Source organism: Andrena cerasifolii, chromosome 9 (assembly GCF_050908995.1).
Source record: "Andrena cerasifolii isolate SP2316 chromosome 9, iyAndCera1_principal, whole genome shotgun sequence".
NCBI lineage: Eukaryota > Metazoa > Arthropoda > Insecta > Hymenoptera > Andrenidae > Andrena > Andrena cerasifolii.
The window spans coordinates 12654823-12667035 of record NC_135126.1 but is presented as its reverse complement, the minus strand read 5'-3'; the positions used below and the strand labels follow the sequence as shown (position 1 = coordinate 12667035).

Here is a 12213-nt window from a genome sequence, read left to right as displayed (position 1 = left end):
CCTTTGCAGCCTGACCCGCTCGCGGTCGCCCGCCGGTCAGATTATACAGAATCTGAATTTGTTTATTTTTCATCATGTCAATATGAAAGTGACACCAATCGATTCCTGGCGTTCTCCCGATTAATTGGACAGAAACTAATTTAAATCGAACTATTTTTAACGAAACAGGCTTTGAATTCTGCAAATAAATTTCTCACGTAATATCCTTAATTATGGTCCGAATTATATTAATTTTGGGGCCATTTTCATCGGGAAGACACGAGGAATCGATTGGTAATACTTTCATCAACACTTATACACTTACATACTCACATCAACGTCCGATTTAAATTATTTTCTGTCCAATTAATCGGAAGAACGCCAGGAATCCATTGGTGTCACTTTCATATTGATATGATGAAAAATAAACAAATTCAGATTCTGTAGAATCTGACCGGCAGGCGACCGCGCGCGGGTCGGGCCGCAAAGGCTTTCGCCCGTTAAGATGATTGTCCCAATTTCTGCTCATTTAACAGGTTACTCGTCGGAAAGAAGGTGTAAAAAATTTGTTTGTGATCAAAATTTGCAGAGTAACTGATTAATTCTTTAATAACTGATTAATTCTTTAGTGTTGCTCGTGCAACACTCGCGTAAATGTTCAAATAATTTAGAATTATTTTGTTGTAACTACAGTACACACGTGACGCTTATAATAATAAGAAAAATACAAAATGAGCAGAAATGGGAACATGAGCAGAAATTGGGACATTCACCTTAGTCGTTTTCTAGACTAAAAATTGAATGGAAGTTGAAACCACGTTAGTCACAATCCAAGAGCTAAAGATCCTTCAATAACCGGCTTGATCTCTGGCGCATGATTAAAGCTAAAGCTAAATCATCAAAATTCAAACTTTGAATAACGACTAACCGTAAGCACCTTTTATCTAGATATTATCTAGATATTATCTTTGCCCAACTCTGCTGCCAGCCGATCGAGAGTTACGTTACCATCCACGCTCGTACCCGCCCGCGTGCTAACCAATTCAGCTTCAGTCAATGTCACAATTGCACCCTCGTGGACATCCAGAATGTCCTCCGTGACCGCGTCTTCTCACACGAACACGATGTCTTCCGATTTCGGACGAACGACAGGGATCGTTCAAGCGGGATGAAGCATCGTGCCCTTTCCTGGCCAACAACAGGGGAGAGGGGGGCAGGGAATCCAGCGCGGGGTAGCGAAGCGGGGTTCGCGAGTTTTAAAGAGTTTCAACGTTCTATTATAAAGTCTTCACCGTGCATAATAACATTCAACTCCGTGGGCTGGAAGGCATTAGGGAAATCGTGTTGCCTCCCCATAGCTGTTTCACCCTCACCCCTTTCCCTGCTCGCCCTCCGGCCGGCCGCGGTGTCCTGGCTCCGTTCTAGCCGTCTCCAAGCGCCACGCGGACCATACGGCCCCCACAAATCAGCGTGGATCTCGAGCGACGTGCCGCGATTTTATTTCTCGTCGATTTCCCTACGACTCCGGTTAGGCAATATCGAGGGGAGAAAGAGAAGAGAGAGGGGATGGATGGAGGAAGCGAGCTACAGAAGGGTCCATAAATACGGAAGCAGTAGACAAACCTGGAGAACACGCCACAGCGTCCAAATCGCGGGGAGAACTGAAGCCTGGAAGTGAAATGATGTTACGCTTGAGACTCGCCATGTTGTATTTATAAGAATGTTATATTTTCTCGGTAGTAATGGGGGGCCCCTATCGAGGCGGTTCGTAAATATGTTAGTAGTGCGCTAATAAATGATATTTTATATACAGATGGATTAAAAACCAAAAACAAGAGGAAAGAGTTCACCCATCTATCGCGTTACATCGCAATCGTAGTTCCATTCTCATCCTCTCACTCTTTCTCACTTTCTCTCTCTCTCTCTCTCTCTCTCTCCCTCTCTCTCTCTCTCTCTCGCTCTCTCGCTCTCTCTCTGTATCTCGTACCACAACTACGCCAGCTCTTTTATACAGCATCCTCTCTGTAACCTCTTTGTACTTAATGGATACGGTGGTTTCGGGTTCAGCTCGCGATCTTGCATAATTTACAATCGTAGGATCGCGCCGCGACTCGTGGAAAAGTTCCCCCGATCGAAAGTGGATTACAACGAACGATGAGATCAACGCGAAAGGGGAGAAAGGGAAGGGGGGGCAGTTTTCACCGGGAGCGAGGGGGGGAAATTTTCCAGCATCGCCGCGGTGTGAGGTTCGCTTCGTCGGTGATTCGATACCGGATCCTTTATCAGCGCACGCATCGATTAGCGGATTCTCACTGAGAGTTTCTCAATCATCTTTTGGTATAGACGTCGCCTTTCCCATTCTCGCGTCTCATCTTTTCGGTTTCTCTTCTCTTTTCTCTCTCTCTTTTTTGGCATTAAAGCGTAAAGCCGTGACTAAGCCCCTCTCTCGGCAAGCGCTCGATCGTTAGACACACTGTGAACGAGTTCGGAGGGAAGCATCGCTCGGAAGGAACGGTTCTTACGCTAGTCGACAGAATCGCCACCTGTTACGGTTGTTATTATCACTGAGCAAGGGACCTCGCACGCCGAGACCTCGGCTCGCTCGTCGAGGGGCATCGAAACTTACATCGTTAATCTTTGGTATCAGCCATCGTAAGATACTCGACCGAGGTTTCGGCTCGTATACCGGGATTCGGAAGCTCCTCGAGATTCGTCGTATTCGCGCGAGCCTCCCGTCGAGAGGGACGAGTGTCGATTAACATGGCGGGACATCACCGGCAGAGAGAAGATCGCCGCGAATCGAATGGAACGAAAGAACAAATACTACTAACGATCTCCGAACGGTTACCTTTCCTGCGTCCTGCTGACATCTCTCGCCTCCTCGGTCAGCTGCCACGTCGAACAGCGACGAATCACGGCTACCGTAGAATTCATCGATTGGTCTGCGTATACTGATAGTCTTTTTCGGTGTTGCAGAGTCGTCGATACGGATATTTACAGGAAACTCTGCTACTTTCACGCACGCACACTACCTCTCTCCCTATCTCTCTCTCTCTCTTCCTCAAGCACGCTTCGTTAGCATTCACTCCTCTCCCCGCTAGAAATATATCTTACATGAATCGTCTATCTTATCGTAACATGTCGTACCGTATATTACAACGACGCGTGTCCTTCCGCGCCTGTAAACGCGTCACGGCTGTGTATGATCGTACAGCCCTATCACATCCCCACGTATCCTCCGATAAATTTGTTCATATTCTTCGCGATCACAGTGATTAATAATCCCGACCCCGCGGCTGGGTCTCGGGAAAACCGCTCGGATCGAACGGAAGCGTCCGCGAGATCCTCCGGCCGGAAGTCGAGGAGACGTTTCTCTCTTCGACCTCGGTCCCGCACCCCCTGCACCCTGTCTATATCACGGCGCGCGTTCTCACTATCCCGTTCCCCTCTGTGTGTTCACTTCGTCAACAACTTGGTGTTCTCAGCCTCGTCTCTCGCCCGGGGAGCCGTCAGCCTTAGTCACCGCTGAGACATTTGAGCTTCTTCAGGGGAGGCGAGAGCTCGTTTCAGCTGGTCGGCGCCTGCATGGACATCGGCGGTGGTTTCACCGGTCCAAGAGCAGGACCCGACAGTCCGTTGTTGTTCATGTCACCGGGGGCCCTGGGTCCGCCGACACCTATGGCCGTTCCGTTCACCGTCGGTGCGCCCCCCGACATGTGACCCTGGAGCCATAAAATTACCACATTCTCAGTAGAACGAATCGGTGGTGGCGGAATGTCGCGCAGGGACACCGAACGAAAAGCGAAGCGCGGCTCCTCAGTTATCAACGGGTCCGGTGTCACGCGAAACGCGCGAGACTCGAGTCACGCGCCTCTGCTTCGACTACTAACCCGCGCGTAATTCAATTGTCGAGGGTAGCGATACAGCCGGCAAAAGATCCGCGTTTTAATTATGCCGAGCAAAAGCCGATCCGCTGGTTCCCCGTACTCGCGCGTTCTAATTAAATTCAACGGCGCTGGTGATTAGCCGAGCGAATTAAAAACGAAGCGTCGAGTGTCGCTCATGGTCCTTGACCGAAAGGGATAGCAATGGAAAGATTAAACGCGAAGGGTGAATCGATCTGATCGTTTTGCATGGCAAAGTGAGTCGATGACGCGGTAAAAGCTCGCGCAGGCTTTTCAATTAAAATGCGGCCCTCTTGTCATCGATGGAGCAACAACCACGAAGGCGGTCCACGCGTTCGCGCAGGCGTGCGCGGAAACGCTGCAAACGTTGGCCCTCTCTTTAACTTACGTTCGACACGTGATTATGTTGACCCACCGACTGGCCAAGTCCTTGATGAGGTTGCAGTGGATTGTGACCCGGATGCATGTTCTGGCCAGGCGGCGTCGGCGTTGGGGGCAGCTGCCTTTTGATGTACGCCAGCGAGGCGGGTGTTTGCGCTGACATATTGGCGAGCATCTCCTCGTAGTCGTACTCGCACAGGATTTTGTTCTCGCATAGATAGAATCGATCGCCCACGCAGAACCTGCAATAAAAACCAGACACTGTCGAGCCTTCGGGTCGTCAGCGAGCGAATCGACGCCGTTTATTCGGCCAGTCGCGATCGAAGCTCCCTTTCAAGCTCCCCCTGAAGATCGCAGAATCCTCGCGTTTAAACGCAACAGACTCCCGCGGTAGACAAGCTTCCGCGAAATAACGAGGGTCAATGACGAGCGTTGCGAGCACCACTCGTGACTCAGCTAGCGTTTCAATAACGATGATTAATATTCAATAGCTACCTGCGACGGCGCGACCCGATTAAAAGAATTACCCCGCACCCGAAACGAGCGGGCAAATTAAAAAGAATCCCAACGATTCCTCCGAGTTAGCCTCTCCTCTCTCGGGAGTCGCGATGGGTGCTCGTCGATAATCGGTTGATTGTCGCGACGAATGGGAGAAAAAAGACGGGAAAACAATGGACAAGGGGCACAGGGGAGGCAGGGGACGCGGCCGTTGGATAACGAGCGTATCGCAACGTGTCGGACAAATAATTATTATCGGGCTTCTGTCCGCGAGCGGTCTCACATCCGCTTTGATCCCGGTAGGAAATACGAGAGCGAAATACGAGAGCGGCAGAGTCTGGTTCGAGGTAGATACTCTCATAATCGTACGGCAAATAGAATTATCGCGTTGCACGCGGCTGTTCCCGGCGAACATAGCTTATACCGGGTTTCGCTCGTTTCCCCCATTATACGCGTCGTCTGCTAAATGACGCTGTACTCTGATCCTCGCCTGCCCTTTCTCTCTCCTACGCCGACACCCATCGCGCGTCCCCGCACCTCGTCGCTCCTACCACGTCGCGACGCTCATTCGGCCGTTTCCTCTCCGCTACTCAGCTGACCGTCACCTGCCCGCTGCTTTCAGGCCGCTGTTCGCCTCCACCGCGCGGGACCATCTCGCCGCGACCGGTCTCTCCCGCTCTCAAGGTGCTCTCCTTGCCAATTGCCTGTCAGCTAAGCCACGCAAGGTTATTTACTCTGTCCGCCCTTTCGCGACCAGCTTCGCTCTCTCCTTTGTGCAATCGTTCTCCGGCCGTAATCCTCGCAGCTGGCCAAGCTGACGCGGGGAATCACGCTGGCGATGGTGAAGTTACGGCGCCGGGGATCCAAGACAAAGACTCCAGCGTGTATATCTGCGAACGTGCTGCTCGGGGATAGCTGTTTAGTCCCGAGGAGAGAGGAATCTGGGAACAGGCTGGCCAGGGGATGTGGGTCAGCCAAGACTCGAGTTTGAATCCTCAATCAGTTACCGCAACACCTCCGATACTCGGCAGTATAGGCCTTCTACCACGAATCGGCCATTCTTGCTGCCACTGATTCTTGATCGATCCCGACATCGTGGATCCTTTGTCCTAACGCTCAATGTCCAGCGCTCCGAAGCAGGGCCTGTAAGCCCTTCGAAACACTGGCTGACCTAAGAAGAATAGGGATGCCCCGCTTCCTCTCAAGCTATCCCATTCCCAGACTCTTTCAGCCACTGAACAGCAAACTTTCATACCCTCTTCCTTCCTACTCGCTGAGAAATGCAATTGGTTATATCGATCGTTTATCAAATTGAGTATTCGTAGTACAAGGAAGGCCGACGCATTTTGACGCAGGGTTACAACGTATCGATTCTTTTAACAGCGTTCCTCTGTCCGGCTGGATCAAAACAGATACTCCGGCAACAGCTCGACCAGCAGCATTATCGCGCTGCACGGGAGCGCACTCGTTTCAGGGATCCTATTATGATCGTGCGAATAATGCCGCGCGGAATCCCGGTCCTTTAATTCCCGCGACCAGCGCGGCTGTCTGTCGCGGCACGATACCGTCCATGATACCTGCAGATTTTCCACTTTCGTCCAGTGTTTTCCTGTCCGCGTATTCAGGTTCGTTTAAGGAGGAACACCACTGTGACGGCCGGAAAAGTAAGCCATTTTTATGAATTTTTTTTGAGGAATAATATACAATTTTTAAAGAAAAATTTTATTACCTACCTTTAGTACGCTGTCTTAAGAGATTATACAAAAAAAAATAAATAGGAAAGCATTCATACATTTTAATATATTAATTAATCTTCTAGACCCCACACGCGAGCTGGTTGAAGGTGTAACTATGGAACAGCAGGTCCGAAATCAAATTTCATTTTTTTTTTATAAACTATATGAGTGTAGTTTCCGTTGTACGTGCCGATTTCTTAAACCAATTATTTTTGTAAAAATGGTGCGCTTTACAAGAAAAGTTTCAAAAATCCTCGAATAAGATGGACAGTTTTTCGAGCGTATTTCAAAACATTTGTTTTCAATCAAAGAATCCGTACGTACAACGGAAACTACACTCATATAGTTTATAACAAAAAAATGAAATTTGATTTCGGACCTGCTGTTCCATAGCTACACCTTCGACCAGCTCGCGTGTGGGGGTCTAGAAGATTAATTAATATATTAAAACTTATGGATGTTTTTCCATTTATTTTTTTTTCTATAGTCTCTTAAGACAGCGTACTAAAGGTAGATAATACAATATTTCTATGAAAACTGTAAAATATGCCTGAAAAAAAATCTTAAAAATGGCTTACTTTTCCGGCGGTCACAGTGGTGTTCCCCCTTAAGCTTCCCCCGTTTGAGCAGCAGGTTACGTCGCAGTTCACTCGGTATCTTCTTAGCAATGTTTTCCTGCCTGTTTCGCGTTCGATATGGGAGTGACCAACTCTTGTCTAGCCGCTCGGCACCCGCATATTTCCACCCGGATTCGTGCCTGCCGCCGTGAAAGATTGCAGAAAGAATTCCAGGGTGTCCGCGCTGGAAGCACGCGCCCCGATCGTAACTCTTCGGTGTAGTTCGTTGCGGAGTCGCTGCTGAGACCTCGTAACACAACATCGAGGCTGAAATATTAACCGGCCGCGGCCAGCAGACGATGGAGGGTGAGACAACGGGGCTGGAGTCGTTCGAGAGGAGGTCCGCGTGGAAAATTTCAATCTGTAAAGGGGGACGGACCGGGGACGCAGATAACTCGGCTGAATCTTTAACGCGGAACTGCCAGCTTTGCGAAACCCAGAAGGCTCGAGGTATACAAGAGGTCGGGGGGAAATCGCGCACGGACAGGGAGGAAGGGCAGAGGGTGGAGCGGCGGGGTCTAGGCTTCGAATAAATAAATAAAATAACCGGTGCCAATGCGTGACCCCATTAGAGTCACCTTACGAGACATGCTCGCCGTCGGTGCAGTTGTAACGTTCCCGGAGTAATGCCGGCCCCTGCACCAGGACCTCCGATATAAAACATTCACTCGGCCGCTCCTCTGTGAATCCTTTCTTTGAAGGGACACGGGTTTCTTGAATAAAATTTGCATACGCGGCCCGCTGCTACGTCGGATCCCGTGATCACGCTGGAGAGTACAGCCGTGACCCGCGCACCGTTCCCGCTTTAATTTGCTTGCAGGAGCATTACGGGGCCGAGCTTTTTCTCGATAGCGTTGCGCGAGTACAGCGAATTAAGCGCGGGAGAAGGTGGATTTGCGTCCAGCTGGCTGATGTCGCATATGGAGAATTGACTCTTGGTAAATAAACGTGAGCTTCTCCTGCTCTTCTTCGGTTAGAACTTTAGAGCGATGGATGATCCAAGTCTGATGCGTCAGACCATTGAGTGCTTCCGGTGTAAGCTGGTCGTCCAGCAAACCTTTGGGCGCATTTATTGGGTAGATACACCTAGTGTTCCTTCGCGAGAATGCTTTCTCGAGAATTTCTCGAGAAATTTTATAACTGCTTATTTCTTATTTCTCGAGAAATACTATAATTTATCGAGAAACTTAAGTCTAGGAAATATTATAAATCTGATTTATTTTTGTAAATTAATGCATTACTAGTTAATCGCGAACGTATAAACGCATCTACAATTTATGATACATCTTATTAATAATATTAGAACCTATATGAATTTCAATAGAAAATCACAGTACAGAAGATTCGATATTATTAACTGCTGAAGGTGCTCATAAATTCTTATTTAAAATTTTAGAAAAATTGTATACTGAATTAAGTACCTAATGAGTTTCTTGTGGCTATTAAAGAGAAATATAGAAAATAGGAGATAAGACTATTGTATCCCGTTTAAAATTTTTGCATGATCCAGAATTTCTTCCAAAAGGGTCAAAAACGTGAAAATATAACAGTAACAGATTTTGCCACAAAAAAGAAATAGATTCGCTGACGCTACATTAGAAGCATTGTGCTATTTAAAAATAAATTTTAAAACCAAAAAATAATACTTCGCTTTGTACAAACTTTGTATTAAATAAATAAATTTACCAAGTATATTTAATATCTATTTTTTCATTTGCACAAGTTTTGTATAAATTAGACAGGAATAATCATTTAGTTAAAGTCTTCTTGTATTTTTGATAAATATTACCAACATTATTCAAAAATATAATTTTTGCATTATTTTTTTCAATTTCACGAGAATTCTCAAGAAATATGATCTGACTTCTGATTTCTCGAGAAACAAGAAATATGGAGAAATCAGGAACACTAGATACACCCCGTACGCGCACACGAACAATCAGCCGAAGTCGAATTAGCGACGTCACGGCGGCAAACTGCAATTTGTAGTCGACGGGGGCATTAACTGGGCGGTCGTTAAATTTGACCGGACGTCTTCTCGAGAGGATCGAAGAAACGTCGAGGGAGACGCGTATTCCGTAGCCGCGCGAGTGTTGGTGGATGATGCGGGGGCGTCGGTGTACAGGGTACACTCCCGGCCGCGTCGGCGACGCGCGGGCGTGCGAGAGAGAGAGATATCTAATTGGATCGGTAAATCATCCTCTAACCAGGAGGGTGGTAGGCTAGGCACCGCCACCGGCAACCCTTTATTCTGTGTTATTACAGTCTAAAGTTACCCCGTGTAATTGTTGCTGTTTAATTGCAAACTCTAAGTCGTCGCGTTACACGTCGCGGCGCCCCGCGTATAATTGCCCTCCTCGAGTTCGCCCGCTCGTTTTTTACCGGGCGAAATAATTGGAAGCGATCCCCAGCTCCGCTCGAAATATCTAAATCCAGGCGAACGAGGGTGTGCGCCTCGAATCGTTCCGATGATCGCGCGGCTATCTTCGATAGCGGTTTGCCAGCGGAAGGGGCGGGAATTTAAATTGGAATATAAAACGCGATGGTAATTTTTTCGTCGTGCTCATTCCAGCGTTGCTCGATGGTCTGATTAAGCATCGGAATGGTCAAACTTACGAGCGCGAGAGGCCACTAAAAATTAGGTCGCGCGAGTCATCGCGAAACGCGGGGCGGCTGGACTCATCGTCGATTCGCCCCTCGACACAGGCAATCGTCGCGGCCATTGGATCCCGGATTCCGTGGAAAAAGCTTTCACCGAACCGCAAGAATATCGCGTGCACAGCGGGGTGAATTACGAGACAAAAGAGCGGGTTTCGTTGATTCCGTTGAAGTCAGTTGTGACGTTGAACGCGACGCGACGATGCCTTGGGCTGGGAGCTCCGGCCGCGCACGCTCGCCGCGAGCCCATTGTCGAAGATAGACAATGCGACGCGATAAAAACGTAAAATTGATGCTCTTTTGTTCGCATTGTTTGAGAAAGCTGTACAACGTTTGTCGCACGCCTGGACGAGCCACTGTTATTGGCTCCGAACTACATTCTCCTGTCCCGTTCCTTTCCCCCGCTGGCCCGCGACCTCGTCCACCGACTCGCCTCGCTCTCTCTCTCTCTCTCTTTTGCACCCCCGTCGCCCAGAACGCTGCCAACACGGTTTTCCGCTCGCCGGCAACCCTCGAACCTTTCGTTTCGTCAATAAGCCGGCATTGTGCACCGACCACGGTTCCATAGTTTCGGCGTTTTACGTTGACCGCTTCCAAGCAGCCCGTGTCTTCCTCCACTTTCGACCCCGTTCCACCCTCGCGCCGCGGCTCATCTTTTTCAGCTCCTCGCGAACAGACGCGGTGCTCTTCCTCCTCTCCACTCTCCATTGAGCCCGAAAGATTGCCCCATTGTTCCAGCCTACCGGCGGCATCGAACGTACGGCCACGCAACGCGGGAGCAAGGCCAAGCAAAGTCCGCGGCGCGGAATTACTCGGGAGAGTCTCGTTACCGGGGGGGGCAATAAAATTTCGGATCCCCGGGCAAATTGCGCGGAGGTGTCCGTAGTAATTTACGCGCCAGATGGCAGGCCTGGATCGGGGCAATTGCTTCGAGCCAAATTGCGGAACTTTAATAAAACATGGAAACCGAGAAGTCCCGGGCAGAAGAGAGGTGGCGCGTTCGGGGAGAAGGAAAACAATCTCGGGGATCCCCTGTCGTTCGAGGAAGACGTCAAACGGTGAGACGGGCGAAACGGGCGACACGATTCGATTCGCGCGCGGGTGGGACACTCGAGAACGATTCACGGATCGATTCGCGGGGAAAGGGACAACGCTGCGAATTTCAGATCAGCTTGCAGCCCGGTGGTACGTCGCCAAGTGCTTCGGGACGATGCAGGCGACGGGCTGTTCGGCATTTAGGGACCGTCTCGCTCGCCAGTGCGCGGCAATATGATACAAAAATGTCAGCAGTATCTAGATAATTACATAACTGGTCCCGGGGGTCGGGAGCGGGGTTGGGAGAGGGGGTGGACAGAACGTGGCGCGGGAATAACGCGACGAGAAGTTGGTGTCTCCTGCTGCGTAGAATGCTGGCGCAAGCGGGGGAAGAGGTCGCGCGACGGATAGAGCACAGGGTGATTTCCCAGCTGACCTGTAAAGCAACTCCCGAGCGGACTGTGCCTCGCAAACCGGTACTCGCTTCTTTCCTTTCGCCCCCCCTGCATTCCCCTATATCCTTTTCCTGTGCGCGTCTCCTTCACCCGGCCCCCTCTGTCTTTGTTGCTTTTGCATGTCCGCGCATTCATAGTCGTCCTTCTTCGCTGGTATTGTCCGTGACCATGGTATATACGGGACGAAAAGCGAACGAACGCAATCGTGGTCGGTTGAAAGGCTGAGCTTCACTACTAGCCTCTCAACTAGCAATTGCTCGACGAGGGATGAAATTTGAGTACAAGGTATCGAAGAAGTACGTATACCCCCTTTTGTCCGTCTTCGACAGTGTTAAGAACTTATAAAGAATAAAACTGTGGACTCTTAACTCAAGACACCGATGAATTTGACCGTTCCCTCCCCTTTGCTACTTTTACGATTTCTTTAGGGTCATTCCGGGAGAGACGCACCTAGCGGAGAGATACACCACTTCCTATTCCGGCCACACTACATTAGTTTCAACGCTTAAGACGCGTGTTTCAACGCTTAAGACGCGTGTTGTAATCTACAAACATTATCTTATTAAACGAATCACATCGATCGTGCGGTTTATGTTCATTAAAATTGAAAAAACTTTTCGTTGTGTTGGATTTCAGACGGAAAATTTGTGTGAACGGTGAGTAAGTTGGATTCGTTGCCCGGAGTGCTCAAAATGGCTCCACGAAACATGTACTAAGGTATATGTCCCAATTAGCGACCCTGTAAGGTCTACACGCAAGTTCGAACATATTTACATATTAAAAGTATTTATTGCAGTTACTCATTAATAGTCTATCATATGGCTGGTTCTTTTCCAGTATGAAAAAGACCCCCTTTTCATGATGAAACTGTTCGGATATAATTATCAATGATAGGAATTCATACATTTTACGAGTACCGATTATTGACCCCCATAATTATTATGAATTC

The 12213-nt window shown here is 48.9% G+C and overlaps 1 protein-coding gene across 3 annotated transcripts in view; it reads right to left on the bottom strand.

The window, feature by feature from the left end:
• Positions 1-1685: 1685 nt before the first annotated feature.
• LOC143373064 (LIM domain only protein 3) overlaps positions 1686-12213 on the bottom strand; it is a 91901-nt gene continuing 81373 nt past the window's right edge. For all 3 annotated transcript variants that reach the window (XM_076819870.1, XM_076819872.1, XM_076819871.1), the window contains 2 exons: positions 4273-4507; positions 1686-3701 (listed from right to left, as the gene is read on the bottom strand). In XM_076819870.1, coding sequence (XP_076675985.1) covers positions 3546-3701; positions 4273-4507 — 391 coding nt within the window. In that variant the 3' untranslated portion in view covers positions 1686-3545. The remainder of the gene's footprint in view (positions 3702-4272; positions 4508-12213) is intronic.